The sequence below is a fragment of the Otolemur garnettii genome, unplaced genomic scaffold (assembly GCF_000181295.1).
Source record: "Otolemur garnettii isolate 467f Iridium unplaced genomic scaffold, OtoGar3 scaffold00116, whole genome shotgun sequence".
NCBI classification, from domain to species: Eukaryota; Metazoa; Chordata; class Mammalia; order Primates; family Galagidae; genus Otolemur; species Otolemur garnettii.
This window is the reverse complement of record NW_003852511.1, coordinates 448,167-460,848: the sequence shown is the minus strand read 5'-3', so window position 1 is coordinate 460,848 and position 12,682 is coordinate 448,167. Positions and strand designations below refer to the sequence as shown.

General features: G+C 42.6%; 1 protein-coding gene across 2 annotated transcripts in view; it reads right to left on the bottom strand.

The window, feature by feature from the left end:
- Window positions 1-8,484: 8,484 nt before the first annotated feature.
- The window catches only part of CUNH1orf198 (chromosome unknown C1orf198 homolog), a 19,325-nt gene continuing 15,127 nt past the window's right edge, over window positions 8,485-12,682 (bottom strand). For both annotated transcript variants that reach the window (XM_012809889.2, XM_012809888.2), the window contains exon 3: window positions 8,485-10,692. In XM_012809889.2, the coding sequence (XP_012665343.2) occupies window positions 10,636-10,692 (57 nt within the window). In that variant the 3' untranslated portion in view covers window positions 8,485-10,635. The remainder of the gene's footprint in view (window positions 10,693-12,682) is intronic.

Below are 12,682 nucleotides of genomic sequence, written 5' to 3'. Positions count from 1 at the left end.
AGCAGATCACGCCAAGTCTTATAGGCAGTAGAGATAGAAATACTTCAAAATCATTCTACTTAGTCTGGATACCCCTGATAGTAAAATTAGAAAAAATATATGGGGAAATTACAGACATATTACACTGATGGATAAGGATGCAATATGATAAACAACATATTGACACGTTGAATTAAAAATTGATGTTTAAGTAATATACTTTGATCAAAATTAAATCCAGTTTGTGTGAGAATTAGTAATTTTTTTTGCCCACACCCTCTTGCTCCTTCTCTGTCTGATCTCCCCTTCCCCCATGCCCCACCATGTCATTAATTGTCATTAATTGTCTTCATATCAAAGTTGAATGCATAGGATTCTGACTTCTCCATTCCTGTGATGCTTCACTAAGAATAATGTGTTCCACCTCCATCCAGGTTATTGCAAATGCTGTAAAATCTTCATTTTTTTGATGGCTGAATAATACTCCATAGTGCACATATACCACAGCTTACCAATCCATTCCTGGGTTGAAGGACATTTAGGCTGTTTCCACGTTTTAGCAATTGTAAACTGGGCTGCGCTAAACAGCCTAGTACAAGTGTCTTTATAGTAAAAGATTTTTTTTTCTTCTGGATAGACGCCCAATAGTGGGATTGCAGGATCAAATGGGAGACCTAGGTTGAGTTCTTTAAGATTTCTCCATACTTCCTTCCAAAAAGCTTGTATTAGTTTGTATAATATCTTTGCAGCAATACACTTCCATTTCTCCCCCATATATTTCAAAATATTACCATACATTTACTTCTACATGTTATGGATGCCACAATACATGGTTAGTATTTGTGCTTTAAGTAGTCAATGATCTTACTAAACATTTCTAAATCTGAAAAAAAGGTTCTTATCTTTACCTATATATGTACCATTTTCTGCACTCTTCACTCCTCTGTGGAAGTCTAAGCCTCTGTTTAGTATTTTCATTTTTACCTAAAGAACTTGCTTTAATATTTCTTATAATGCAAGCCAGCTGGTAACAAACTTTCTCAGTTTTTGTGTATCTAAAAAGGTTTTTATTTGTCTTCAGTTTTTTTCTTTTTCTATTTTTCAGAGATTAGGTCTCACTGTGTTCTCCAGGCTGACGTGCAGTGGCTATTCTCAGGCATGATCATAGCTCACTTCAGCCTTGGACTCCTGACCTCCAGTGATCTCCCCATCTCAGCCTCCCAGGGAGCTGGTAGGTGGGCCTATAGGCTTGTAGCACGGCACCTGGTTTGCTTTCGATTTTGAAGGATATATTTTGTTAGATATTAAATTTTGGATCGATAGTTCCATTTTTCTTCTTAGCACTTTAAATATATTGTCCCAGTTACTTCAAGCTTGTATATTTTGGAATGAGACACCTGTAGTCATTTTTTGGTTTGATTTTTTCCCCTCTCTGTGCTTACTATGTCCATTTTTCCTCTGGCTGTTTAATAGATTTCTCCTTTACTATTATTTTCAGTGACATGCTCTTTTCTGTGTGTGTGTTCACCTACTTGGAGTTCATTGAACTTCATAGTGGGTCTATAGTTTTATCACATTTGTAAAACTGTGGCCATTATTTCATCAACTATTGTTTATACACTTTCCTCTCTCTCTTCTCTTTCTGGGGCTCTAATTACTCGTATATTTATATTATCCTGTAATATTTTCCCTCAATCTTTTTGCTTCTTTGCTTAATTTTGGATAGATTCTACTGCTATGTTTAAATTCAGTAATTTCTGTAGTGTATCACGTAAGTTTAATCTAAGCCAGGGAAATTTTCATCTTAGATATTATTTTACAAGTTCTATTTCTCTCTTCATTATGTGCACATTTTGCTTTACATCCTTGAACATCTACATCATAATATCATTTATAATAGCTGTTTTAATATCCTGTGTACAAATTCTATCATCTGTCATTCCTGGGTTGGTCTAGCAACTGATTTTTCTCCTGTATATGTCACATTTTCCTGCTCATGTGTGTGTCTCATAATTTTTGATTGGTTGCTGAACATTATACATTTCATGTTGTTTAGTGCTAGATTTTGGAATACTGTTCTTCAGGCAGTGAAGTCATTTTTGTGAATTGGTTTGATCATTTCATGCTTTGTTTTAAAACTCTTTTAGGGCAGATCTAAACTACCCTTTATTCTAAGGCTAAGTTAGCCTCACTTCTGATTCATAGCCCTTCTAGATGTTTGATGGGAGCCCCACATATTCAACATGGTCTGCCCTCTGGCAGTTGGAAGGAAGTCGAATGATTCTCGCCCTGTGTAACTGTGGGAGTTGTTTATCTTATAATTCCATCATAACTGTTATTTCATTGGAAGTTATTTTTGCCCAGGTATTAGAATTTTACTCAACATTTGTACAGACTGATCTTAGCCAAAGACTTAAGGAAGTCCCCATGAAGATTTCTAGAAACCTTCCTCTCTGGAACTCTTCCCTGTACATTCTAGCCCCCTCCCTCTTCCCAAGTCATCCTCCTTAGTGCAGCAAGATTACCAGGCTGTGTCTGGATTTCTTCCCCCACCCCATGATATACTCTGGAAGTTACCTCTAACACACAAAAGGAGAATCCTATGCATATTTCTGGATCTCTTTCTCTACACAGTCCCCTCCTATAAATTCCAACCACCTTTTCCTCCTCAAACTTATTCTTCTCGGCTCACAGAGACTTCTGTGCCTTGCTCAGCACCCTGCTTTCTGCAGCACAGTTGAGAAAAATGCCTCAAGCCAAAAATCCAGGACAATCTTAAGGCTTACCTCATTTGTTTCCCTCTCTCAAAGATCACGGTCCCATGTTGCCTATGGGCCAAAGTCTATAAAGAGTTGTTTAGCATATTTTGCCTACTTTTCTAGTTGTTTATAGTGAAAGGGTAAGGGTAGTCCTAATTGTTCTATCATGGCCAGAAGCAGAAATTCTATTCACTTTTAAGAATTCTCAGCTATAGAACTGTGTGACCATATATTTAGTCTGCCTCCTGAACAAGAAGGTAACCCCAAGAATGTGGCAACCCCATCTGCATTCCCAGTGCCCAGCACCAGGCTGCAATATAGTAAGAACTATGACAAAATAGTATATATACTACTGAATTATATTCTGGGGCTGGAAGTTGGCATGAATCAGAGTAGGAAGACAAAATGAACAAGGGGAGGGAGAGAAATAGAGAACATGGCACTGAGAGGACCAGTGCCCATGTGGTTTCCAGCTTTGCATTTGGGTCTGATTTCCAGACCAGACTATCCAGGTGATACATGTTTCTCCTTGGACCTGGATATTTTCACAACAGAAGATTAAAAGTAAATGCTTCAAAATGTTGGTATTGTGTTAAAGCAGTCAACTATGTTTTCCAATACTTTCTGTAATGTAATTAGAAATTTTAAAATAATTTTTATAGAGCCCCACATATATAGTGGTCTATTATTTTGTTGCATGACAACTCTTAGTTGGAGTAAACTTTAGGTTGCTGTGGTGAAGGCATTGGCCAATTGATAAAGTCATTTCTTTCTCTGAGGGGTGCCCTTCCCCCGACACTGTCTGTATAACTTTTGCCCCTAGAAATAGGACATAAGATGTCACTAATTCATCCCTATCCTCTCTCTCCTCCCAGCCTGCTCAATTGCCCCACTTGCTATTGCTATAGATTTTGGCTTATGCACAAGTAGAGAGTCTTACAAATTGCAACAAAACAGAGCTAACCCACAAAAAATCTAGCCAGTGACCTCTGATCTAACATATCAGCTAAATAAATGAGACTTCTGTGAGAGCTCAATTACAAACCTAGATGATGCTTGGTATCAAATTTCTTTTCAGGTAGGCACATAGTGGCACATAATTACTATTGGTCCATTTAAGATTCCACTGTTCTTTTTTTTCCCTGTGTTTATTCTATCCCTATTTCACAGGCAACCCTCCTATTCTGTTAAATAGGCTTTGTCTTGAGTGCATGTTTTTCATTTACGCAAATCATAGTATATATATTTGCTATAGATTGAGTGTCTCCTTCAAAACTCATGTTGAAACTTAATCCCCAGTTGGCAATATTGAAAGGTAGGGCCTTTAAGAGGGGATTGGATCATGAGAACACTGACCTCATGAATAGATTAATCCATTCATAGATTAATGGGTTAATAGACTAATAAGTTATCCTGGGAGGGAACTGGTGGCTTTATAAGAAGACAGAGAGAGACCTGAGCTAGCATCTTAGCACTCAACACCTTCCCCGGCCTTGGAGCTTGCCAGAGACCTCACCAGATGCAACCCTCAATCAACCCTGGACTTCTTACTATCCACCACTGTAAGAGTAAATTTCTTTTCCTTATAAATTGCCCCATTTCAGATATTGTTGTAAGCACCAGAAAAGGACAAAGGCAGCATTCCATGTTGTGTCCAGCTTTTTTCACCAAGTAATATCCATCCATATTTGGATCCACTGATGTTTCTGTATGTACAACTCTTTTTTGCTTTTAATTGCTACATAATGGCCGTGGTGTGGGCCCATCTCTAGCCCTCCTCCCAGTGGCACGCATCTAGCCTCCCTCCAACTCTCACAAGTAACACTGCAATGAACAACCCTGTACAATAAGCAGGTTCCCTAAGTCCCTGTGTGAGAATATCTTAGGGATATATATCCAGGAGGGAAATTGCAGAATCACAGGATACACAGATAACTAATCTGGCAAAACAGCATCAGGCTGCTCCCACCCCACCAGCTGCACAGGGGTCTCTAGGTTTGCCCACCTGGACCGCATTAACATTGTGGGCTGGGGAGCACATGCCGTGGAGAGCTGCTTTGTGCACTACAGGACATGCAGTGGCAGCCATGGCCGCTATCTCCTGGACACCAGTAGCACACCCTCCCCAAATGTAACAACCAAAAATGTCTCAACTCTTGCAAATATCCCCTCTGGGGGCACAAAATCTCTCCAGATAAAAATCACTGTTTAATCTCATTACCTAACTTGCAGTGATCCAGCTTATTTTTTCCCCGTCTGGTTACCAATTATTTTTAGCACCTTTTCATACACTTGACAGTTTTGAGGATTTTTTCTATTTTTTTTTTATCAAGGTTGCTAGCCTCTTATTAATTTAAAGGCGTACCCAAGGGCTTGGCACCCGTAGCTCAAGTGGCTAAGGTGCCAGCCACATACACCTGAGCTGGCAGGTTCGAATCCAGCCCAGGCCCACCAAACAACAATGACGGCTGCAACCAAAAAATAGCGTTGTGGCGGGCGCCTGTGGCGGGCGCCTGTGGTCCTAGCTACTTGGGAGGTGGAGGCAGGAGAATCACTTGAGCCCAGGAGTTGGAGGTTGCTGTGAGCTGTGATGCCACAGCACTCTACCCAGGGTGATAGCTTGAGGCTCTGTCTCAAAAATAAAAATAAAATAAAATTTAAAAAAGACATACCCTGTATGCTCTTGACACTTGTCCTTTGTCAGAAGTGACATGGCAAATGTCTTGCCCCCACCCTCTCAGCTAATAAATTCTATCCCTCCTCACTGACAGAAATCCTATGTTTTTATGAAATCAGATTATTGTGCTTTACAGCTTGTGCTTTTAAGTTTTATGAAAGGCCTTCCTTACCCTAGGTCACTGGCTATTTTCCTCTGCCATCTGTTTGTCACCTTTTACAGTATGGCCTTTAATGCACACAGAGCCCACCTTCCGCGTAACGTTGGGTGGGAATTGTTTCCACTTCCCTATAGTGAGAGTTTGTTCAGTAAAGAAGCCTGCCTTTTCCTTGCAGTTTGTGATGCCACTTGATTGTAACTAAGGCTCCCATGTGCTTGTGGTGGGTGTGTCCCTGAGCTTTTCATCCTGTTTGGGTGATCTAATTGTGCGTCCTTTCACCAATACCTCCGAACTGTAATTCCATGGCCTTGGAATACATTTTCCTAACTGATAGATAAAGCCTGCTTTACTTTAGCGCAACTATTTCTCCGTTAATCATTTATAGTATATTTACTACATTTCTTAAAATGTCCAACTGGAATTTTTACTGAGGTTGCACTAACTTTATAAAATGATGGGAAAAGTTAGCATTTCTGTGTGTGTGCTTTTTGTTTTTTTTTTGTTTTTTTTTGTTTTTGTAGAGATAGAGTCTCGCTTTATTGCCCTTGGTAGAGTGCCATGGGCATTCAGCTCATAGCTACCTCGAACTCCTGGGCTTAGGTGATTCTTTTGCCTCAGCCTCCCAAGTAGCTGGGACTACAGGTGCCCAGCTATTTTTTGTTGCAGTTTGGCTGGGGCCGGGTTTAAACCCGCTACCCTTAGTATATGGGGCCAGCAACCTGCCCACAGAGCCACAGGCGCCACCCAGTGTTTCTGTATTCTTTAGGGGCCATCCAGATTGTCCAGATCTTCTTCTAATGCTTCTGAGTTTTATAGTTTTTTTTTTTTTTTTAGTCTTTGTACATTTATTTTCCAGATATTTTATGATTGCCATTTGAGTGTCATTTGTTACCACTTATAACTACTTATTTTAGGTTGAATTATTCCTTCCTCTCACCCCCAAATTCTTATGCTGAAGCCAGTTCCTCAGAATGACACTGTATTTGGAGATTGGGCCTTTAAAAAGGTAATTAAGTTACAACAGGTGGCTGGGGTGGGCCCTGATCAATATGACTAGTGACCCTATAAGAGGAGGAGTTTCGGACACAGATGACACAGACAGACGTGAGGAGCAGCCTTTGTGAGGATGCAGCAAGGTCAGGAAGAAACCAAGCCAGCTGGACATGCTGATCTTGGACTTCCAGCCTCCAGAACTGTGAGAAAATAAACTGCTTAATCCACGCAGACTGTGACACTTTTTTATCACATCCCTAAGAAACAAATATGCTGCTCTGGAATTTTTATCTTATATCCAGGTTGCTCTCCTGTTTTCTACCTGACTTTAGGTGGGCCTTAGAACCCCTGATGTCTTCCTTGACACCCCTCTTCTGGGTGCCAAAGCACCTAGACAGCTGGAAAATTCAGACTGCCTGCAAGCACAGGGTCAGAGCAGACCCTGCTGGGAAAGCCCCTGAAGGTCCCACCCCACCATGGCCGGCATTCTTGTCCCCAGTCAGCATTTTCCCTCTGTGGCTGCAAAGTGCTGAACATACCCAGGTGGATTTTGTTCCTCTGTGGATGGCTCCCTGTTACAGAGAAACACCTTTTCTGGCTATGTTAATCGCACACACTGAGTTACCATCAGAGCTGCCAAATCTGAGACTTGGGAACTATCATAACAAGTAGACCTCATAGTACATTTGACCCGCAAGTGTCATCACAAACACCAGAGACGATTGATCCACCAGAACACGATGCTTCAATAAGCACAGTGCTCACTCTCTTGGGTTAAGTTTGGTCCCTCAATGCAGCAAGGTGCATGGTGGTAAGTCAGAAGCCTGTCTGCCTGAGTCACTGTTTTTCTCAGGGGTATTAGCTTTATAAGCTTATTTGATATGGAAAATTGATATAGCCTTAATCAATAATTGGTAATTTGCCACCTGTGCTTTAATGAATGGAATAGGATTGACTGGCCATGTTTAATTTTGTATTTTTCCCCCAGTCCCCTGGCCACCCTGTCCTGAATAACCAGAAAAGCTTTCAGGGACACAGCTTTTCAGAGCCACAGTTGCTTAATGTGATAAACTTGTCTCTGGAAAGTCTTAACATAGCTTCCATCTCACCTGAGGGTTATGTAGGAGTCTTCCAAGATAGAGCCCAGCCCTCCTGCTCAGAGTCATCACCTCCCACAAACCCACACAGAGGACGGTGCTGAGACTGTGCCTGCGGTGAGGTCTCAGCAGCACAGAACCTCTGAACCCTATGCAGCTATAATCATCTTCCCGGGCTTCCCAGTCCGGCAGAAGCTCAAAATAGACACAAGTAGCATTTTAAAAATGGCTTTATTAAAGGGTATGAGTATAAAATATGACCAAGTTACAAGTTGTCAGTAAGAATCTATTATTTTTGAAAACATGTATCAAAGTAAGGGAGGATGCTCCTGATAGCCACACGGGACGTAAGGCTCGGCTGGAGATGGACCCCTGTCCCCAATGTAGACAGCACTCCCAAACTCAGAGGGCCAGGGAGGCGCCTCCAATAAGACAGAGACTGGCTTCTGATTTCTTGGGGGAATTTGTGTAACAAGACACTGAAGCCTCGTGAAGTAAGGTAGGGATCCAAAATTATGAACAGGCTTCCCCTGAAAAGTGTTTATTTTCTAAAAAATAAATATAAACTCCTGATTTTAGAAATTGCATCTTGATGCAGGGGGAGGGGGTGGCAAATGAAGAGTTTAATTTTCCTTCACATAGACGCCCTGGAAGGGACAGACCAGTGATTTTCAACCAGTGTGCCTCGGCATAAGGGTATGCCATGAGAGGACCTTAGGTGAGCTGTAAAGATTTTTAAAGATCATTAATTAAATTATTTTCAAAAGAAGTTTAAAGCAAAGTATATTCTTTACTTTTCCTTTTTGCTTTCTTTTTTTTTTTTTGGATCAACACAATTTAAGTGTGCTGCAAAGTTTAACAATAGGTTCGAGTGTGCTGTGAGATTAAAAGGTGGAAAAACACTGGCATAGATTTTGCCCAGGTGAGAAGGAAGATCCCATGGACCAGGCAGGATGGAGACTCCCGCCCTCCAGGCCCTTACTTCTTCCCAAGCAGAGCAAAGCAATCTGACTTTCAGATTGGAGGATTTGATTTTACATTTAATCTCAGGGGCTATATCATTAAGAAATGCTATTATGAGAGTTAACCAAACACTGCTGAGTCCCAGATGGTACTGAGGCAGAAGTTTTCAATAATTCCTCTATCTCTCAGCTCCAAGGAGAACTTAAAGGGAATATTGGGCTTTATGAGAAAGTGGGAAAGAAATTAGAATTTCTCCCAAGAAAAGAGACAGATCACTCCGGCCCACTGTCCTACAACACAGAAAAATTTAGGGACTATAAACTCATATATACACACTTGCTACTATGGGTTTAAAACAGCCCATCACCCTGAGGCAGAAAGCACAGGCAGTGGAGGCCGTTCTGAGGCTCCCTGTGGGTTTACTACCGCCAGCCCCAGGGGAGCTGGTGTCCTGCTTGGGCTGTGCCAGCCAGGACCTGTGAGCTTTCTTCTCTCCCCACCATGCAGGAAACTGTTTTTCCCCTGCATGTATCAACTATGCTTAAGTGGCATAGAAGGAGCCTATCTATGTTTGCTGAGCTGGAGGGGAGGTGTAGCCAAAAGAGGTTTAGAAACATGAAGCAATTTATAAGAACCACAGCAAATGTTGGGTAAACCCCAGATTTTGGCAGAAATTTTCCTGGGGGGGGGGAATGATGCTATGTGCCTTGAGAGTCAGATACAATAGTCTAGAATCATTTCAGAAGATCCTATGGAAACAGGCCCCCCCCCTTTTTTTTTCAAAAATGCACTTTGGCATTGAAACCAAGTGCTCACTGGCAGGGTCACAAGGATTAAGGCTTCAGGTGAGAATGCAGTGATGGCTGTGTTGACATCGCACAGTACAGGGCTCCAGGCTCTGCTTGGACACCTCTTGCTGATCAGGCACCATGGGACAGGGCAGCCTGTGAACGCAGTGGCTACCCCGGCGAGGTGGGCCACCTGCTCCACCAGGCTGCCTCAGACTATGCACTAGCTCTGAGGGATACTGTTGCTATGATGCCACAATGACTTCTGAGGTGATCAGAAACTCTACTCTTCCACTTCCAATGGTGTCAGGGCTGGTGGAAGGTCTATCACGATGCAACGTGACCAGTCTTTGGGAGGAAGGATGTCCACTGCCCAACTAGTCTCACACAGGAAGGCTCTAACAACCAAGGAGAAGATCCTCGTCCTCCAGCCGTGTCGGCCATCTGCCCTGATGCCTGCAAGTGCCCAGGACAGGGAACAACTAACAGCATACATAACTAACAAGAACAGCCAAAAGGAAACTGATACAAAACTAGGAAAGGTGGTAGTCCCACAGCTAAACCTAAATACAAAATAATGAAAAGTTAATACATAATTTTTAAACATGCAACTCTTTTTGAACAATGATTGATACTTTGAATAAGTATCAGGGCAGGTAAAAAATGATGTGTTCTGTCTGCCATGTGCCAATAGTCTGCTCCCTTTAAATGACGTGAGGGTAAGAGCTGTGGCTTCAGCAAGAGCAGCTTTAGGCAGCAGTGAACGCGAGGTGAGAACTTCATTGGGGCAGACCTTTCCATGGTGACAGCCAGCATGCTAATGCCACAGCTGAGGACACCACTGCCAATCACCCAGCAAAGGGAACCCCATATGTTAAAGGGGGTGCGTGGGGAGGAGGGACAGAGGAGATGGAAATCACTTTGAAGGAGAACTGGGCAGGGGGAGGGCAGGTTGTACTCATGCAACCTACTGAATTCAGAGCCCTCCTTAAAAAGTCCAAATGCAAAATTTGTTATCAAATAATTGAAAATAGCATATATATTTGGTTCTACTAAAAAGGAAAAGCTGGCAAAACTGACCAGTTTCCAAATGATTAAAAAAGAGTATAGTGAAATTGGGAAAATACGGAGAGAAAGGTGGCCCTTTGGATCCTCCTCCACTGTACCACTTCGGAGAATATTTTGGGGTTCTTACTGTTATTTTCCTGTCTAACACATTTTACCAATTGTCCAGAAAATCAAATCCCGTCTTCTTGATGACATTACTTGGGCTGACCTGCAGAAGAGACAAAAGCACAGGAAGAAGTAAGGCGTGAGCTTTTCTATTGGTTAGGCACAACCTAAAAACAGCATCTCATTTAGAGTGACTCAAATGAAACAGCCTGCTTCTGTCTCAGAGGTTCCCTGACCTCAATTTACTTCGGCTCCTGGAATCAGAAAATTAAAGACTCACAGCAAGCTAGACTCTGCCAACGTCCAGCACTAACCTCCCTTCCATCCCCGGCGTGTGTGTGGCAGCTTATAGTCCTACTCATAGAGAAAAAGGGGACAATGTATTGCTAATTGTCTATAAATCGATTGTTTCTGAATGCCAGCCACGTTTAAATGTATTCATCCTAAAATAAAAGAACAAATGACAAAGATAGTCTTTCTAATGTTAAAAAAAAATACATAGGCCGACAGAACAAAACAAAAAAGAATTTGCAGTCAAGAGAGTGAGAAAAGTGGAGAAAGAATCTAAAGCTTATGCTTTTAGACCCTGTGAACAGTTCTGGAATGATTTTCCCAAACTCAGAACATTCTTGGTTTCAGGGAATCGTGCCGAGCTGGAAGTCCCCCTCCATGAGCATGGGTGTGGGTCAGGTGCCTCCTGCCCTCCAGTCCAATACAAGCTGATGTGCACCTGCCCACCAAGGCCCCTTCCTGAGCAGAGAAACCTTGACACCCCACTCTTCACGTAGCTGGGGAGCAGAAAACACTTCTGCGTGGACAACGGCAGGTGAGGGATGGGCTCAGGGACTCACCCTTGAAGCTCATCTCAGGCCCCTATTTCACTGCACCTGTGATTGACATGGTGGGAGCCAAAACAAACAGCCTGGTCAAATCTCCCTTACTCCAGGTTCCTTCCAGTTTCTTAAATGAGGTAGCAGTTCACCCAGGCTTTCCTGTCAGAGACTTTGTCTTTCCTTTTTATTATTGTTATTTTTGGAGACAAAGTCTCATTCAGTTGGCCTGGGTAGAATGCTATAGGCTCATAGCTCACAGCAACCTCAAACTTCTGGGTTCAAGTGATCCTCTTGCCTAAGCCTTCCGAGTAGCTGGACTACAGGTGCCCACCACAACCCCGGGCTAGTTTTTCTGCTCTTAGTTGAGAGTGGGTCTTGCTATGTTGCTCAGGCTGGTCTCAAAACGCCTAAGTTCAAGCAATCCACTGGCCTTGGCTTCCCAGTGTGCTAGGATTACAGGTGTGAGCCACAGCGCCTGGCCTAGACAACTGTTCTTTCAAAAATGTCATGTGCTCCCTCTGCCTCCCCACTGCCCACACAGAAACCTTTCTGCTTCTCTTTACAAAGGAGACTTTCACATATTTTATGTACATACCCCCTTCAGAAGCCCCAAGTACAATCTCAGGGAAAGAGCAGTAATAAGGGACAGGGCAAAACTGGGCCCATTGTAAGGAGGAGCCGACAGGCAGGATTAGACACAGAAAACAAAAAGAAGAAGGTACCAGAGGAGGAGGAGAGCAGAAGGCTGGAAGCACCAGCTCAAGACGGTACCTAGACATGGAGGAGAAAGACAGAGTGGACGTGGATGTGGAGCTAACAGAAGGCAGAAGGTGCTGGAATCGTCCAGCAGGCTCCCCCTCCTGGGGGCTCGACAACATACGCAGTGACTGCTGAGGGGGGTGTGGAAGCACCCAAGCCCCTCCAGAAAACACCCAGGGTCATCAGAGACGATCACAACTCAACATCAAAATAATAAGCAGCCCAATTTAAAAACGGGCAAAACATAAGAAAAGATGGAGACTTTACACCTCTTATGTTTACCTAGATGGCATCGAAACACATTCTTCTTGGTAAAGTATCTCAAGAATGGAAGAAAAAAAAATCCAATGTACTCAGTACTAATACGAAACCAATACATATATAAAAAACTACACACTCTCTTTTGGAAAGACATCTGGAGAACACTTAGAGAACTAAAAATAGACCTGCCATTTGACCCTGCAATTCCTTTATTAGGTATATTCCCAGATGACCAAAAAT